Here is a 20277-nt window from a genome sequence, read left to right on the forward strand (position 1 = left end):
TAAGATAACCGGAAGTCATTTTCAAACCGGAATTGACAGTTTTCTGCTTCTCCAGAATAAATGTTATAAAGTGTTAGTACATTCTGTATAATGGTTTAACACAGGTCATATAACGGCATTTAGCAAGCTAAAACATAGTGCAATTGTGATATTTGTAGATTAATCTTGCTTGTGTCAGTACATTTCCGTGACGGGGGTATGTGTTATTTGTTTTGAAATAATCACCGGATCACATGTGCACGCATAAATCAACTTTACTCACGAAGCGAACAAATTGCCGGGAGCCACTGAGTGTGGGCGCATTCGGGGAGTCTTCGGCGTCAAGTTCATCGCTTGTCCCCGAAGCGCTCCGTCTGGAGCTTTCTGCGATCCGAACAAAACGTTTCACTTTCAACGCCCTTATCGTAAAGAAGTCGAAAAAACATCACTTGGAAGCCGCAGGACAACACCGAAGAGCAAGAGAGAAAGTCTACAGGAACGGACATAACGGATCAAACTTTTCACTTTTGCACCGGCGAATTTTGTTTCCAAATTGTTTTTGGTTTTTTTTTTTGCCATTTGGAACTCTGACAATATGTGTGGTGAGAATATTCTACAAGCTGTGGGCTTTGCGTCCATGTCAGGGGTCGCTCTTTTTGGGAAATGATAACTGCCAGCAACGACGGCAAAATAATGGTCAGAAGATGGCTTGTGACGTTCAAACCGTTCAGGTAAGAAGCTAAATATACTAATTTTTTTAAAAAGTAGTATACTAACCTCAAGGTTCTAGTGGGTGATATTGATGTAGGGAAAATAATAAACTACACACAAAAAACTGGGCTGAAATTAGGTGAGGTGGGGGCAAAATTGAGTAGAAAATCGACCAAAATCGGTCTTTTCAGACCAACTATTCCTTCATTAAAAATAACTTGCTGTAAAACAACTACACAGTTTAAGACTTCTCATCCAAAACGACCATAATTGGCTTTTCGACAGAATGACCCAGTATTTGTTTAAATATGCAATATTTGCATTATTTGCATTCAGATGCCCATCTTCTGCAAAAATTAACCCAACATGGGTACACTCGGGGGCAATTTTAGCTTCAGAGCTTTGTCTTTTCCCTCTCCGTTTTCCACCAACAACCACTTACAAACATCTTTCAGTCATTAAACATCGGAATTCTTTCATTTGAATGAAGGATAAATACACAATCTACCTTGTTGTATTAACAAGAAGATTTGTTTTCAGTATCATAAACTAAAATGGACTGTATCATTCCAAGGCAGCTGAGTACTTCCGACACTGAGTTGTTCATATTTTTATTTAGTCTTATTTTTTTTAAGAATGTAATCTCGCATTTTTCATCATGTTTAAGCCAATATTGTACATTTATTAAGGAAAAGAGAGTTTTAAAATTGCTATAATTTGCTTGGTTTGCATTTGGGGGTGCTTGAGCACTGCCAAAATCGGGCTGGTTACGCCGCTGGGTACACTCAACTCAAATGTTTCTTTTTTTTTTTCCTCTTCCCATTTCCACCCCTAGAATTTCTTATTCAATCAAACAAGTTCATAAATACCTTACTGCCGCTTTTTAATATGAATTTGTGTAACAGGTTCCTCTAAATATTCATTACCTTCTCTGCTCAGCTGGGTCCAATAAGGATTAATAATACTGTAATTTAAGTTGTCTAGTCCAAGCCACTATAAAAGTTGAATATTAACTATATAATATCAAAATATCCAGTTGCTACGTGATAACAAGTATCTGTACTTTAAGTTCGAAAGGCTAATTCAGTCACCGCAGGGGAAACAAAAAATAAATAAAATGTACTCTGATGAAAAGGGAACTATAATTCATCATCCAAAATTATCTACTATCTTCTTAGTGGGTTTGTACAAAACCTATTATATTGGTTTAAATCGAAATTATTCTTATTATTATTTTGTACAAAAAGACACAATTTCTGCAAAAATAATAAATAAAACATCAAGTATTGCATGGGTTATACTCGATTCAAGTTTTCCATTATTCTTTTTATTTACCTAAACAAGCACAAAGTTGTCTTATTGGTGCATTTTTGATTGACTTTGTGTAACAGCTTCTTCTAGGTATCTATTCCCTTCCCAGCTCAGCTGGGTCCAATAAGGTCTAATAATACTATATTTTCAGCTTTTGCCAAACCCACTGTAAAGGTTTGATCATTTGTAATACCGAACTGTACAAGAGACATTTAGCAAAATGTATGACAAGTGTAAAAAACATCTGTACTTAAAGTTTGAAAGTGTAATTTAGTCACCACGGGGAAAAAATATTAACTACATTTAAAAAAACAAAAAAAAACAAAAACAAAAAAACACTTTGTAAAATGGAAAACAAAATTGGGTCAAAAATTGATTAACCCACACTTAGACATAAAATAATGCTAATTCTGTAGTTTTCAATAGTCTCTGGTCTGCTCAGCCCTTTGAGACTCTTTGTAATTAAGGGCTATACAAATAAACATGACGTGACTTGACTAATTAAAACGAAAACACGTTATAAAACAACTAACCAACACAATTCAAGGCTGCTAATCCAAAATTTAACTAATTTTTAAGTGAATTGAAACAAAATGATTGGGGGATTTTTTCGGGTAATCTATTGTAAAATATGGCCAATATTTGACCCAATATATTTTATCATAATCATGATTTGTTTTTTGAATTTGTGCACAAAAATAATTCAAGTAGTGTTCTCTCTGCCCCAAATGGTGCCCTACACCCTATTCAGTGTTCTTATTTAAATAGATTCATAATTGTCTTTTTGGTGCTGTCTGATTTGAGTTATTTACCCTATTTAACCAAACAAAAACATAACTGTTGTTTACTGTTTAAGTTTGTGTAACAATTCTTCCATATATTTGTAACCTCAGATCACTTGGATCCAATAAGGATGAATTATTCTTTAAGTTTCTTGTATGAGTTACAATTAATTTTCTAGTACCATAATATTCTGTAGCTAATTAAAAAAATGCATGACAAGTGTACTTTGAGTATGAAGGTCAAACTCAGTCACCACAGGGGAAAAAAGCCTAATAAATAAATACAAATAAAACATACTTGGGTTAAAGGGAACCAAAACCAGGTCAATTCTTGACCAATCTACCTTGCCAAAATCGCTAGGTAGTGTCAAACAAAATAATTGAAAATAAATGTTGTAACACAATTAGACATTTTAAGGCTTCTCAGCCAAAATGATCCAAAATTTGGAGTACATTTGATAAAAATGAGACTGTTCAGGGCTAGTTAAATATGGACCCGATTTTTAGTTAGTCTAAACAAAATAACACACATGTATGTATGTATGTTATATATATATTCTCTTTTTTTTTAATCATCATTATTCTTGCAAAAACTAATTCAAGTAGTACATGGTTCCACTCCGTCCATCATGTTCCCCTTTCCCGCCTTAAGGTTCTCGTTTAACCAAACTTATTCATTATGATCTTGTTCTTCCAGGTCAGGTTCTTCCAGGTATTTGTTAGCTTCTCAGCTCAGCTGAGTCCAATAAGGATCAATAATACTGTAATTCAAGTTTGTTGTCCGAGCCACTGTAAAGGTTTGAGCATGAAACCTGCAATACCAAATTATTCAGTAGCCACCCGCAAATCTATATGACAAGTGAATACAAAAATCTGGACTTCACATTTCAAAGTTCAATTCAGTCATCACACTTGAGACCTTTACTGACATTCTGGTCAGTCTTTCTTAGTTTTTTTAAATACTATTTTATGGGAGAAGAGCACTTGATTCCTTGGTTTTATGTTTTTATTTAATTGGGAATGTCTGGCTATAGGTAATCAAATCATACGAAGCTTATGATGTCAATGTTAAGACACTATTTTTATTTCAATTCAAGCACAAGGCTGAGACTGATGACATTCAATTATTTCACATCAAAAATCATAAGAATGTGTTAATGAGTGATACAAGTTGGAAGTTACCTCTAAATAGCCTCCCTATATTGAATACATGCATTTGTTGGACACTTGTCTCATGTTAGATCATTTATTCTGTGACAATGAGTCATAACATCAGCATGGTCAGGTTTCCATCTTAAGCTGGCATTGTGAATTTAGAATTTAGAGGAGAAGAGGATTTGTAAAAGGTATTTAATAGGGAAGATAAAGGGGTAGGAAAAATAAGCATCTGCTTCTGACTACCCCTTTTTGAACATATTATGTGACATTATTTTGTTGTTGACTCATTGTTTTTGTCCTTTTTTATTTTAATGTTAGAAATAAAGTTTTCATTCATTCATTCATTCAGAAGACCACCACGAAAATCGATTGTTTACAGCGGCGTCACCCACTGATCTTCTTTGGCACTGATTTATGCGAAGTTTGACACACTTACTAAACAACCATTTTACTCAAACCAATGTTCCAGGTTATTTGAATCCATTTTTAATTTTTGTAAAGACCTTTTGTAATTGTTATCAGTCTAATTTCCTTATGGTTAGTAAAGCGATAAATGCCCTTTATTCTGTTCAATATATGTGCCTTGTGTTTACGTTTTCCCAATGTTCCTTGTACTGGCAACTCACAAGCTGTTTTTTTTTTTGTTATCAAAATACCAAACATCAACTGCCAGAAGTTAATTTAGTACCAGCAAAAAATGATCGTAGAATGCCAATGCAACCCCTCTAGATGGCATAACAAATCATCTACCAAGAAGCTAAATCAGATAGGTGTGTACCGGTATGTTTGAGGAAGCTAATTAGCCGATAGCGCATCTCCTCTCCTGATCCAATTAAAGGGAGCAGAGCATTTACTTTAAGCCTGTTAATTAAAGTCTTGTCAGTGCAGGAGGAGCAAGGTCTAATCCTCCCACGTCACCCTCCTAACAGCCCTTTGCAAAACAGCTGAATTATAATCAGAGGGGGGGATGACAATCACCCTAAGACTGATTCGGAGCAACCCCTTTGCCCCCGCCCCAGCTAAATAGATTTTATGCCTGTTTACACTTCGTATCGATCTCGGTGTTGCACTTCCCACCATGAAAAAACACTACGTATGTGATGCTCCTGTACACTAATACAGTGGTATGAAAAATGATCTGAACCTTTTGGAAATACTCATATTTCTGTATGAAATCATCAAATGAGATTTAATATCGATTTGAAAAAACAGCGTCTGCTTCAACTAAAGTCACCCAAACATGTTTTGGTTTTCATATATTAACGATCGCTTGCGAACCATGACAAAAGAAGGAATACCTAATTCAACCATCTATTTAATAAAATGCACCCCCCACCCCACTGGGAACAACCTCCAAAGTATTGAGGCAATAATAACTAAAGGGGTCCTGATTCGTGACTTACTTTGATTTGAAGTTTTAAAAAAAGTCCAAGGTATTATGTATTATGCTATGTGTAATGCTTTATAAGGCCTCTAGTGGAAGCTAGAGCTCTTTTTGGTGATATGAATGAGTGGAGAGGTGTTGTAAAAGGATAGTGGGATGTTTGGACGCGTTCTAAGGGATGGGCAGGGCACCTGTATGATGCGGCAGGGGTAAACCAGTGAAAGGTGTCGGGCCCTGCTGTTGAACAAAAGCGTGAGTTGTGTCACCCTGACCCGAGTGACATGTCCGCTTTCTTGTGTCCCGTTTCATCTGGAGGGACGAAAGCATCACCAACTTAGGTGCCGTGGTGCCTAACTCGTTTGGGCGTTTGGGTTGGGAATTAGGGTTGGCCATGGTCCAAACATGTTTGTGTGTGTATTTTGCTATTTTTCCCCCTTTTTATTTTCTTTGCTATTGTATGTGTTAGTCTTGCTGTCGGTGACCCCTCTTGAGGGATATGACCAAGGTAGATAGATAGATAGATAGATAGATAGATAGATAGATGGATAGAATATGGTCTTCTGGTGGCATGGTATTTGAATTATTAGCACCTCTGGCTCCAGCTACTGGCCTGCCTATTTAGAGTTTGCATGCTCTCTGGGTTTTGAATACGCACGCTTGGCGAGTTGATTGGCAGATTCAAATTGTCCCTAGATATAGGTGATTGTGTGTATGGTTGTGTATCCCCGTATGCCCTGTGACTAGTTGGCACCCAGTCCAGAGTGTCCTCTGTCCACTGTCCAAAGACAGCTGGAATGACTGAATAATGCTTTCTGAAAAACATAATTTTTTTGTGAAATTAGAACAACTTGGTAGCATGCCTGCATTTCACAGCACATTGCACTCAACTTTAGACTTCCCACGAGAACGCCGCAATCATAATTGCTGTTTGTCACTTGTGACAGAGCTGTGCGGGTTCATTCCGGAGATGTGCCCACCAGATGGGAGGTAGGGAGGTCACCGAAAAATGGTGAACCCGTGCCAGCGGCTCAGATGGCGAGAAACTGCTTGAGCTTGTTTTGATCTCTTCTTATGCCCACACGGTGTTGTTTTCAGAAGCTAAGTCACGAGTAGATGGATCATTGAATGTCTTACGCATGCATATATTAGGATTTCTGCTAGGTATTATACAGACCTAAATTATTAAAATGGGGATTTGAGATTTTGCAAATGTTGTTGCATGCTTATACAGTATGTAAATGTTCAAGGACATTAATCAACCATGATAGTTGAATTTTGCTTAGGCTTATGAGGTAGATGTGCCAACCACAAGTCTAATAGTGAGTTTAAAGCTCTACTTTATCTTAAGCCTAAAAACAACACTTACTTTAAGGAATTTTACAACTTGGCTTGTTTTAAAATGTTAGGCCCATAAAACTAAGACGTCTTATCCCTCACGTATCATTCAGCATCCTCTTCATCCCTTTGGATGAGCTGGATTCGTGAGTTTTGTGACTTCCAAGCTGTCGCTGGGAATTGTTTCCTAAAGCCCCATTAATATGCAATGGTTGCATTTAGAACGGTTTCATAACTGATTCCACTTTGACACTAGAATGGGCTTTTTTGAAATACATTTTCATTTGTGTGCTAATACTTGTTTGTGTCCATTTATTCATCCAATGTCAAGGTCACCTGAAGAAGATGACTTGAAAATTAGGAATAGTGCTGATAACAATCGGCTGCTAAAATGCGTGCTTGAATAAATACATTGTCAAAGAGGTGTCAGCACTAAATCCTCAATATTTCCTAAACTCTATCTTGCCTCACCGGTCACAAAAGCAGATTGCTTTTTTTGTCCGATGGTTGACAGACATTTCTACGCTGCCCTGTTCCGCAAAGATACTTTGGCATACTAAAATAACCCTATCATCTCCAGCTTTCTTGACAAAAGTAGCTTAACTGGGTCAGGATTTACTGATACAAAACACCTGCCTTTCGTCTCTTTTGAATCAAACACGAGTCTCTCTGGGCTGTCTTAGCAAGGGAATGCAGTGTACACATGCACAGGGCTGTTTCAATTCCCCCGTCTCATGAGCTTTTATGAAACACACATTTGTGCACAAAAGCCAGGGAGTCAGAAGCCACTTTTAAACTTTAAATGTTTCCTGAGCAAAGCACAACAGCTGATGCTAAGACAGACTTAAGAGCCCATTATCACCCTTGTTTTTAAGACTCTGTGGCCCCTTTTTACACTGCCGTAAAAGACAACTTTTTGTCCTGAGTGGTAATGTTTATGAATGTCACAAAGGAGGCATGAAGTTTATATCCCGATTTGATGGCTTTTGTGAAAGTATCAGCTGCAACAAAAACAATGAGATTCCACCTTGTGCTAGGACTGGCACTATGGTCATCACATTGATCCGTAACCTATAAAGTGGCTTTGTTTCAAAGAGGTTAGTTAGTGATGATTGCTTGAACGAAATATTTTGTCATTGACTGCAATATCATGCTAAATAAAACAAATACTTTTTCGACATACAATGTTAGGAATGGTCGACACAACCATATCTACATTTAATGTATTTAATATATTTTACAATATTAAGCTCTCAATAACGTTTGTACCACTTTTTAAAGACTTATCCAACACTTAACTCTTGAATAGTCATCAGTACTGGATCCAGGTACTGATACCAATAGCACATTAACTGTCTATCCCCTCTGCAAAAAGATGGCTCCTCCAGTATTTTCAAATAAAAACCTTCACATTCCAATGCATTTAATATTACGTTTAATGAAAGACATTTGTAATTTCTAGTTCCTGATTTTTGATTGAACCAGACGACGGACGAAACTGGTATTGACCAATGTAGCAAGTACTGCTAGCTTGTAAGTTTGCTATCAGCACTGATACTTGGTATCTACTCTAATGTTATTTGTTTATCTTTACACTTTTCCTATATGTTTATCCTGGAATGCCACACCTAATCTCATTGTGAACAAGATACTTTGGGTTACAATCAATGACGATACAGTTCATTTTCTGTTCTATCAGAACTTACCCATCACAACATATTAAAGTACAGTCCTTACTACTAATTAACTATGATATCAAATATTCTAAATGTTGTCCATGATAGGCAGAATGATGTAGAGCTTGTGCCTTCCAGAAACAATCTTGGTTCCTCCCTGACTGAGCAACCTTTATTACACATGCTGGTCAGATTTTTGACCTTATTTTGCCCGAGTACTATATTTTCCAGACTAGTCTCTCCGGAGTATAAGTCGCACCAGCTAAAAATGTATAATTAAGGAGGAAAAAAATGTATAAGTCGCATTTGGAGTATAATTTGCATTTTGGGGAGAAGTTGATTTGATAAAATCCAACACCAAAACATGTTATCTTGAAAGGCAATTTAAAAATAAAATTAAAATAATACTATTTTGAAATAAAATAAAAAGAACACTATACTAACGTTACAGATATGTGTATATCTTAGACATGGTCATATACATCAATTACAACGTAACATGTCAAGAATTATTGAGATAACTCTAGCATGAAGAATATGCTTACCAAACAATCAGCTTCACTCCAAATCACTAAATCCAATAAACAACTCCCACTCCACTCCGGAGGTAGACAAAAAGCCGGTTTCTCTTTCTTCTTCTACGTCGCGGTCAAGGTTGCCATTACCAACCCGAGCCTGGTGCGCCCTCTTGGGATTTAGTGTGGAAATAACATATGAAATGATATACAGTACCGGTAATGGAAATATTTAAAACTCAATCATATTTTAATGTTCTAATAGTTTCACATGTAAGTCTCTCAAGAGAAAAAGTCGCACCCCTGGCCAAACTATGAAAAAAAACTGCGACTTATCCCACTTACTTCGCCGTGTCAATTGGTGTCTTGCCAACTTAACCCAAAATAATGTTTGTTTTGTCTGCTTGGATTCTCCCATGTACAATTTACCTAACTCTAAATTTCTTGCCTGTCTCTTCATTTTTACAAATCGCTATTCCCTCCTCTCCCCGAAATCACCTCCTGCTCTCTCATAAAACTCAATTTACTCCTTTTAACACTTCCCTCCTTTCCCCCTTGCTTTTGTGTGTTGCAGGATATTCGTGGTGGGAATTGGCTTCTTCAGCCTCTGCTTTCTAATGACTTCTCTGGGGGGGCAATTCTCAGCCAAGAGACTGGGGGACTCCCCCTTCACCATCCGTACAGAAGGTACCACCATGTGCTTTCTGTGTGTGCTTAAAAAAAAAATTGACCTGTCTATTTTGCGTGTGTATTCATCGAGATAATTCTGTCCTATTTATAAAGTATACAATTTAATTTGTACTTTGCTTATTTTTTTTCTTGTTGATACATGAAACTAGGGACATTTAAAACAACAGTTGGCCATCATGCATTAGAAGTGGGCAATACTGGGAATTTTCATATCGATCAGATACAAGACAATACATGACACCATTTATCGATTCCAATGACACTTTTTGCTTTGAAATGTCATGATCACTGAATAATGGAACCCTCCCCCTCCATTTAAGATAAAAACAAAAATTTCAGGCACTAAAAAGCCTCATTTTTTTCCTTAGATAATTTCATTCACACTTTAACAGTATAAAAACAGACGAAAGCCAAGAGAGTCTTATATAAAAAGCAGCAATGGAGTGAAAATGCAACTATCACAATGTCAACGTGGCAACTATATGTTGCACAACAATCTAAAAACCCTAACTATAACAGTATAAAAAATAAAACACTCCTACTACAAAAACTGTTAGAGCAAAAGTCAAACCAAAACATCAGCAATGTAACGAAGGCCTTTTGGCTCTGTTGCCATAGTGACAATAGATTTACAGTTTTTTGTTTAGGAATGGTTTACATTTATGGTTGCAGCACGTTGCTCTCCGCGGGGTGAACCTTTTTCATGTGTTAATGAGAATTCGCCACTGTACCGGACCACTGAAGCAGACAAATGACACCTAGCGTTTTCCTTTTAGATAGATGTGGCCCTTTCTTCTGCTTGGCAGGCAACATGCAGCAGCAGGACAGGTAGGGAAAGGTGAGATAAGTGTGCCTGTCAGTCAGGCATAACAGGCATAGACTTAGAAATTGGCCAAGGCACGCTGGGTGGGACTGCGCTATCTACATAAAGAAGTGGCCCTTTGAGGAAGTTGGTGAAGGGCTAAAGTATTGATCCCAGTACAATGTTATCGATCTGATCGAAATACTTGCTTTGTATCGATACTATTGATATTTGGATTGATGCGCCCACCCTTACCATGCATGTCATTGGCTTGAAACTGACCAATGAGAGGTAGTTTGGGACCATTACCTAAAGACTCATGCAGAGTAAAAATTAAAAGTTTAGGCAGACTGTTAACTTGCCTTATGATAATGTCCACCAAAACATTGACTCGTATACAGCCGACCTACTTGTATGGAAAACGGAGAATTGACATATTTTGCTCTAAATGGCACTTCAGGGTTTAAACAGGTCTAGCAATTACTTGTCTTGCCTAAAAATTGTTGCACATAAATGTCAACTGTTTATCTATTTTACTGCTCACTATAATTGTATATTTAATCACACTTTGAGCTATGAGTGTAACTTGATAATTTTAACATTTTAATTTTTAATTTGTTACCACACTTATGGGTTGTTTCCCTTAACCTCTAGGGTTGTAGGGGCATTCTTTCCTTTTATGTGTCTTGGGCAAATACAGCCTAGTGGCACCCATCCCTCTCCAGGTCAACAAATATTTCCACGCCGGTCTCGAACCGGGGACCTTTTGTGTGTTAGGCGAATCGGCTAACTACCGCATTACGGAAATGGTTACCACACATGTACCCGGCTTTTTGTCCCTCTGGAAATGAATGAAAATGCAATTAATCCATCGCCCAAAGATGCATACGGTAAAATTAATTTAACAGCCGTCGCTTCCTGTAGGCGTCTAAAGAAGGATTAAAGAGGATTTCGCGTTCATTAATCTTCAGCCAAATCTAGGATGAGCCTAAAATACTTTACTTATTTTCACTCTCCTTTCAAGTTTACATGGTAGAAAAGAAGAAATGCAAAACATGTATGTTGCATTGTCCTCTCTTCCTTCTTTTGTAGGATTTATAAGCAGTTGGCTAACCACATTTTTCGCCACCATGAATTGTGGTGAAATAAACTGCCATCATCTAGCGATAGGGTTGTGAAGTACATTAGCACCAATGATATAGTCAGCTCAAACATTTTTGATTTTGGAACGATTTGATTCACTGTAGGTTTTTAAGGGTGCGGACTTTTTCGTACACTAGACGCCCGAATACGACATTTATCCATTCTGAGTTGAAGGTTGTAAAGTGAAATTGCCGCATGGTGACTAGCTAATGAGTTCTGAACCCCTGCTCACCCTGATAAAACATTTGAAAAAACAAAATGGAATATATTAAATACTATGCATGTAAAACACGAAATTTGATTTACCTTAGGTGTGGCGTGACTTGAGCTGGTAGAGTGGAGTTAGTGGGTAGATAGAGGTGGAAGGCACCCGCGGATTCGAATCAAAACTGATTTTAAAACTTCTACATCCAAAGATTGCCATGCTTTTAGAAGACATTATTCCTCCAAAATGTCCTGATCAACGATTGGTTACAGCCGTATTCCTTTGCAAGGGTAACGGTGCATGTAAATTCTCCTTTTTTTCCTTCTTTAATTCACTATCGCAAGCTTTGTTTTAATGTCTTTGCTTCTCCCTTTAGCATCACTGAAATCCTTTGGAAACAGTGAGTGGACAAAAAAATACTGTATCGTATCGCCGACTTGCAAAGTCTATAGAGAGCACTGGAGATTCTGAACTGAAGTGGGGAAGAGAAAAGCATTGTGAGAGGGACTTGAGCTAATAGTTTATTGGCATCTCCGGAAACCTCTGGTCGGCCAGCATCGAATCTGACGTCAACCGATAGCAGACAGGCATATTAGAGACTCATTAAGGTGCATGACTCGCAAAGTCATACGCACAAACACAGCAAGGCTTTGATATTGTTCATTTCTGGGCATGCGAAAACATGTGTTGATGTCTTATGGTGGGTAAAATGCCATATTGAGCGACCCAAAAACATCTTTTTCTACATCATAAGGTGGGGGCGCCATATCCTGTGTGTGTACTGTACTATGTAATAAACTACCCTTACTCTTTAAGACAACGGAAGTTGCAGACAATAAACGGCGTACTGTATTCATGCCTAAAACAAAACTGCCCTGTTTATGTCTGCGTTTGAGAGATAATGGGACGTCAGGATTTGCTTAAGGGATTACCGCATTTGTATGAATTAAGGATAAGAATGGGCTGTACGTGCTTGATTAATCAACTACTTGCGCTGTGCAACCTGGGAAGGAATTTAGCACAAGCCCATTAAAATTGCATAACGTCCGGCTCTGCTTCCCCCTAAGGATTTCCCCATGTGTTGCGCCTGTCAATAACGTTGGCAATATAATGCAGCACAACACGCCTTCCTATCAGAATGGAAGTCGCTTTTCGTTTGAATTCCCTGCAAGTTAAGCCATTTTATTCAGTCCCATCGCAGACCAACCATGCGCTTTCTGCCCGTTCTGAGTGTGTGCTCACCCGCGTTTGTGATGAGCTGGCAGGAAAGCGCTGTTAAAAAGGGCGACGGCAGCAATGTGGGACAAGATTGAGACAGTGAAGGCCCAGAGGCCGATCCATCTGTTCGCTGAAAAACAACTGGTTCTTTCATTAAGCCTTCACTCACCACCTGCAGGGTCACTCCGCTTTTGCGACCCGTCTCATGTTTGCTGCGTCTTCCGTGTCATACAAAAGGAGATTACGTACTCTTTCAAATCATCCCGTGTGTTTTAAACCCAAGGTCTTTCATTTTACAGTGATTGGTGACTTATGTTTGCCGTTGGGCTTTACGCTAAGCCCGGGGAGATTTCATTGTTTTCCCACTATCATTTCTCTTCACTGTTTCAGATTTAGGTGTCATCCTTTTGAAATTTTGACCGTTGGGGTGATTCTTTTTGAACACAGTATCAACAGTTCTGTTTGCCGCAGGGGCAACGATACAGCAAAACAATCACCTTTTCATGATATAATGAAAGCTGTCGTCATTCATGCTGGAGAGGTTTTAGCTACTTCCAGTGATGATTTTTGCATCCAAAAAATGGGGTGTATGCAATTGATCTTTTTTTACAATTTATTTAAAAATAATACTTCCTTGTTTGGCAGCATTGCAAACTACAATTTTTTACAATGCCATTTTTTTCAGTGATTCATTTTTTTTCTCTGCATGCAATGCTGACTGATTGATGAGTAATGGGCTATTCAGGGTCAATACCCCAATCCCCCTTTCTGTTCCATATGCATATTAATGGTAGCCATGCCAATGAAAATAGTTCAAGATAAGGATTAGTTTCCCTTAACGTATTCAGTGCCATAATATATACATACGTTTTCAGTGATCGCTGCTGATCACTAAGTAACAGGCCTCTGGTAATGTTTTCAGTATGATAATGCACCACAAGATGCCAGGAATGGCTTTGATTTAGATATTTGTCTACACATCAAAGATCCCCCGCTTCCTCGTTTTGCTTTGCTTCCTCTATCCAGCGATCGAGAGTTTGTGGGCAGCCCCCGAGTTCCGAAATCATGTGCTCATGTCGCCAGAAACATTCTTCATGCATATAAGTTCAGTGTTCTTGCAATTAAAATGTATTTTGCCAGCAAAGTTCCCTTTATTTCGTGAACATTATTGTTTAGATATTGAAGATATCACAAATGCAAAAACGGCACCAAAGTGGAAAGTTATTTTGGAAATGCATCCTTTCACAAAAAAAGCAAAAAAATCTCTCAGGTTTTCTCTGAAATGATTATTTCGAAGAAACTTAGCAATGTTCAACTTTTGTTTAGTAAACAATGGTAAAAGTTTGAAAAATCATTTGATATGGTTGTTGAAGCTTCCGTTTAATATGTCCTTTGCCTGAAGATCTAAATTTTCTGTAGGCCTTTGAAATGAGTTGAATTGGCTGGCACCCGCACTTCCTGTTTGAGTAAAACTTCTGGCATTGAGTTAAATACGGCGGCCGTTTTAAGATAATACCTCCTCACTGTTCCATATGCAGAACAAAAAGTTCAAGAGAAAGATTAATTTTCCTTAATACTTCTTGAAAATATAATAGCTTGGATCACATTGAACCTTTTAAACTGTGATAAACAGAACTCACAAGTCTTGATGATTTGTCCCAGTGGCTTTAGTAAATCCTTCTTCTTGTTGACTTTGGATATTGCAAAGAGTCTTGATCTCGGGCTTCAAAGTGGGTAGCGATTTTAAATTCGAAGGGCAAAACGCATTATTTAAGTTCAGCTTTTTTACACGACTGGCAGCTGGCAATGTTGATGCCTTTTTTTAACATAGCATCACTTTGAAAGCGTAATTCATAATTTAATCACATATTTATGGGATTATTCTAATATGCATCCCTTTATAGTCAGCCAGTCCTTACGCAAATGGGTTCATAACTGTCCTTTTAATGTGATCATGAAAGGAGAAAATGAATGTTATTCAGAACTTTTTCAAATGGCTCTTCATCCATCCATCCATCCATTATCTGCAGCAGGGTCGCGGGGGTGCTGGAGCAAATATCTCCTCATTTTTGACATTTATGTTTGTTCATTCATTCATTTATTCCTTCATTATTTGCCTATCCCAGCTGACTTAAAGCAGTGGGTGGGGTCCAGGACACTCTGAACTGTTTTTTCATTGGACTATTGTATATTTTAAATGTCGAAATTATCCAGCCCACTGCAAGTGTATTGCTGCTTTGTTGTTGTTTTTTTTTACTGTCTTTTAGGCTCTTTTCTTTTATGCCCAGGAATTGTTTTCTATTTTTAAAGTAGTCTGTGAATAAAATGGTTTTAGTTTGAGGAATTTCCTCTTCCTCAAAATTTGATTTCAAACGTATGTAGATCCTAACCGGTGTCCAGACTCTAGTCATGGCAACATAGACTTGGTCATGTTGGCGCACTCTCAAGAGGCAGTTGCGGTCAAACTGTTCTGTGTGCTATCATTAATTCTTATTTTTTATGTCTTTAATTTTCAGATATTTGGGTCATCTTCTGGTTTCTAGGGTTCGTATGTGTGGTTGAAATCCTTAAAAATGCTTGAATTGTAATTGAATATTGTGATTTCAAGTATTGAAAAGTGCTTACATTTTGCTGCTATAATTTGCCACAGGTCAAGTCTGCTTAAAAATGACACTGATGATGATTTCTGGTGGCTTCGCTTGTCCGTTGCATTTCTTCTTGCCTCTTTAGTAACAGAAGCACGCATTTGATTGTATGGGATTGTCCTATTAAGCGTCAAGTCGTACCCAAGAGTAGTGGTGCATGTTACACCTTATCAGGGCACTTTAAATTGTGTATTAGTGCAATGATTACGTATCCATTATGGACATTTTTCATGGAAGAACTTTCTGCAACTGAAAATATGAGGTAATATTTTTTTTTTAACCTAACACGTAAATGGGGAAATATTTGCCTCTAAACAGATATATTCCTGATTTACTCAAGATCTAAAAATCATTTGTCTTCATAAATGCACACACAATATAAATTATGTCTGGGGTTGGGGAGTAACTAATTACATGAAACTGTAATTAGGATACAAAACATTTTTTTCATTCTGTTAGGTTACAGTTACAGAAAAAAGACAAATAAATCAAATTACAGTTATATTTAATTAAAAAATGATTACTTTGCAGGATTACAATTCTATTTAAAAGTGTGTTTACACATACATAATGGGCAGGTTAGTACATTTGCCTAACACGCAAAAGTCCCCGGGTTCAAGACCGGGTGGAAACGCATGTTGGCCTTGAGAGGGATGGGCGCCACCGGGCTGTACCTGCCCAGGAAATGGTGCCCCTACGACCGTAGTGGTTGAGGGATCCAACCGACCAACCAACCAGACGAATTGTGCATATCATAATTTCAATCACTGACAACTGAGAGAGATTGTGGCTATACACGACGTGTGTGTGAATTGTAGTCATGGCCATATCTGTTGCGCAGATTGCATGTTTGTCGTTTCTCTTGTTGCAGATAAAAACCTTTCTTTTTGTCTGTATTTTGTTTCTTCGTCATTTTGGCACTCATTTTGTTAAATTGGTGTGAGCCTGCGGATTCTTGACAGCAGCGCAGTTCCAGCGCTAAATTTGCGTTCAGGGATATTTAGTAAATACGTTTGATTGTCTTTTTTTTACAGTTAGTTGGTGTTCAAAATCAATATATGATCGCTGTATTGTCAGTTGAGAGAATTCCTCTACTTTGCCTAGTAAATCTGAATATTGTCAAGAGGTATGGCATGCCCACTTCCAACAAGTAAAACTTGAATTTGGATCAGAGTTTGTTGGAAATTTAGAAAGGGAACATTTTTTGTGCTTAAAACATTTTTTTGATTCTGTATATAAACAGAGCATATTGTTTGCCATGTAGAAATTAACATGTGATTTTTGCTTCATAAATTATTGTATGTAGTTAAAATGTAAACACTTTTTTATGACTACAAGCAACTACCTCACCGTAGTTTCCTATAATTCTAGTTACATTGTTTATTTATCTTGAAAAAAAATGAGTAATTGATTTATATCGTGTTTATTTTGTCTTTGCATGTTTGGTGTTTGCAATACTATGGTACTCTGATCACATTTTTAACAGGTAACTAGTTTCTGTATAGGGTTACATTTTAAAGTAACCCTCACAACCCTGATGATGGCATTTCTAAATCACAGATGTATTAATCCCTCTGCAAAATGCATGATTAACTCGGGATTTCTTCTTTTAATGGTACTAGAGAAATTGAAAAAATCGGCTTTGAAAGTCCCCAAAAAGTGTTTGAATTTGGCCATGAAACGGTGTATGAACTCTGGGTTTTTCAAGCTATGCACACTTGACACAGCAATGTTCAAACTCTTACACTTGATAATTTGATATAAGGGTGCATTTCAATGGCAAAAGTTTAGTTTTCAATATGATTAAACTGTGATAGTGGTATGTTGCTGCAACACCATCCTGTGTAATCTGATGATATATTTTTACTTGGAGTTTTAACCTTCTCTTTGCACAATAAAACCTACATTTGTGTGGGGCTTATCAGCGTAGTGTGAGCTCCTCTGCAAAGCCCAGCGCTTGATTAAGTATTAGCTGAATCCCATTGCCACCTCTCTCTTTCCTGGATTATCAGCTTCCATCTTCTCAAATCCCTGTCTCTCCTCAGTAACTCTCAAACTCATCATGGGCTGTGAGCTGACACGAGTCAGGTGGTGATTGTGGTGTAGGGAGTGCAAGTGTAAAACGGATTGCTGGCCAGTGTTTTTGTGCACATCTTTGATTAAGGGAGAAAATTAGATTTCTATACTGTGTTTCACCCAGTGTCCACAGATGAAAAGGAGTCTGCATAAAAGGTGCGCTTTTATCTGCACATTTAAATGAATCTGACACAAGGGAGACGTTAGCTTGATCAAAGGCTTTCCCTAAGGAGCTTGTTCATATTATGCAGTCAGTTTGTTATAATAACAAGAAGCCACGACAATCCCTTTTAGCCTCAGCTTGACTCTTACAACGCTGTTTATTTTAGCTCTAAGACCCAAGGCTTTCTTGCTCTTTGTGTCTCCCTGTTGGGAAGGAGAATATAATTCAATTTCCCCTTCTCATTTATTCTGTGTTTTACTAGTTTGGAGTTGCTCAGGTTTATTAGCCACCAGCTTGAAGATACTGCTGTCGTTTATGAAATTGAAATAATTAAATATTTTGTAATATCTGTGTGCATGCATACACCTGCTCCCCAATAATTACAGAATTTGGTTTAGCGATAGAGGACAAAGCGACTTCCATAAATTCTGATCAAAACATGAAAGGAGAGCATTTATTTCATTTTTGTTTTGAACGCCAAATTTTTACATGTGGCTATGACCGGAATCCTTTGCCCTGTTAGCCATAATCTTTCCACTTGGGCAACAGTCTTGTCTCAACAGTGTCTTTAAGTCATTTTCTGTGTAGGTCACCTCCCCCCAGACATCGTCATGCAGTAAACCGGTCGAGTGAATCGTGCTCCCTTAATCTGTGGCCTGCTTTCATGTGTTTTTTCCCCCTTTTTTTTATTCCTCCCAAGCTGGCAGTTCATTGCCATCAAAAACTCCCCGCAGTGATGTTTCCTCTACATCACTTCATGTAGAACAAATTTGGCATGACAATCTTCTACACGTCGCTGGTGTAAGGTGCATCGCAAGTCACTCTTGGGAGTACACTTTATCAGTGCACTCATAGCCTAGGGACATTCTATGTATGTGTGGGTATGTGTTAGTGCATGTACGTTTAACTGTGGACAACCTCACTCGCCAAGGACCAAACAAGCTAATAGGTTGCTGTGTTCCGGCTTGTACATGTTCTTTTCTGCGTGAATGAGGGCATGACTGATGTGAAGAGTTCAGTACAAATCATACAAAAACAATACAATTACGCATTTTATAAAAAGAAAATAAGATAGTTGCTCTCATTTAACTTTCACCCTAATGCTTTAGTGTAACTGATGGATAATGGAATGGCATAATGAGTGGTGATTCAAATGGAGCTAAGCAATTGCTGCTATGCCTACAAAATAAGTGTAGCATTCGTCTACATTGCAAAATTGGTCCACAGTGTTAATAGGACAGTAAGCGACAGATTTGCACGGACACAAGATGTGATGCAAACGATGAGGATGACTGCAAATCCCGCTATTTCCACTGCTAGACTATTGTCCTAGCATGACTTGCATTGGAAGATTGATAAAATAACCGTTTCATCTACGAAAAGGGCTTGGTCTTACTAAAGTGAAATCTTAGTCAATATTTGAAGTTGAGTACAACATGTTCAAGATGCTGGACATTTTTGGAGAATATAGTTTTGTCACTGAATATTAAAAATACAGCTTTAAAACCCCAAGATCTAAAATACCAGTCAGTAGATTGCTATGTCAGTCCAACAACCCAATGCCAATTGCTATGAAATTGACTTCTAAGTCTGATGAAAACCTGCGACTGGCTGGCAACCAGTTCGGGGTGTCCCCTGCCCACTACCCGAGGATGGCTGGGATGGGCTCCCGCACCCCCGCTTGCTGAGGATAAGTGATGCAGATAATGGATGGTCTGATGAAAAGCTGTCCAAATCCATTAATGCAAGATCTCGTATTTGACAGGTGCTGACCTTTTATAAAGAGCTTCCACATTACATATTTGGCATTCTGGTGAGTGACCAAAAGTCTAGTAAACACAATCATTACATACCTTTGGTAGAGCGCTCGTCTTGGGATCAAGAGATTGCAGTTCGAATCCCGGCTCCTCTGTGTTACATGTCGAAGTGTCCTTGGGTAAGATACTGAACCCCTAATACCCCCAATAAGCAGGTTAGCGCCTTACATGGCTGCAAGGCCGCTATTGGGAAATGTGAAGCACACTGTAAAACGCTTTGGGAAATCTTGACTTAAAAAGCGCTATATAAATGCAGATCATTTCATTTCATGAACATAAACCTGTTCAGTCGATTCTAAATTCATAAGACCTTTGCCAAAAATGCAGAATAATTCGGCGAAGGTGGGCATCAGTCAACGATATGACATTTTATTACCTGACTTGCACAACTTCAATGATACGGCATGACATCTTCTAAAGTTTTGCCACAGATCAAATCATTAAATGAAGATTCATTTATGTATTGACTACTGTAATTTTGCTTATGTGTTTGTCACAGTGCAGTAGTGTTTTTTGTTTTGCAGCTGTCTTTAAAGATGCAAAACAAACCGCCAGTTTTATTTCCTAATCTCGATGAATTTTATTTCACATGCAAAATGAATCAATTTGTATATTTTTGCCCCGAATGGACAGACTGAATTACACAGCTGCAATCCTGGGCACGTCC

General features: G+C 38.0%; 1 protein-coding gene across 1 annotated transcript in view; it reads left to right on the plus strand.

Moving 5' to 3' along the window:
* The first annotated feature begins 270 nt into the window (after window positions 1-270).
* LOC148360810 (alpha-1,6-mannosylglycoprotein 6-beta-N-acetylglucosaminyltransferase B-like) overlaps window positions 271-20277 on the plus strand; it is a 155913-nt gene continuing 135906 nt past the window's right edge. Inside the window, exons 1-2 of the mRNA XM_088341707.1 lie at window positions 271-710; window positions 9426-9538. Coding sequence (XP_088197833.1) covers window positions 643-710; window positions 9426-9538 — 181 coding nt within the window. The 5' untranslated portion in view covers window positions 271-642. The remainder of the gene's footprint in view (window positions 711-9425; window positions 9539-20277) is intronic.

The sequence above is a fragment of the Urocampus carinirostris genome, chromosome 8 (genome assembly GCF_059441175.1).
Source record: "Urocampus carinirostris isolate Australia breed hairy pipefish chromosome 8, RoL_Ucar_1.0, whole genome shotgun sequence".
In the NCBI taxonomy this organism is placed as follows: Eukaryota; Metazoa; Chordata; class Actinopteri; order Syngnathiformes; family Syngnathidae; genus Urocampus; species Urocampus carinirostris.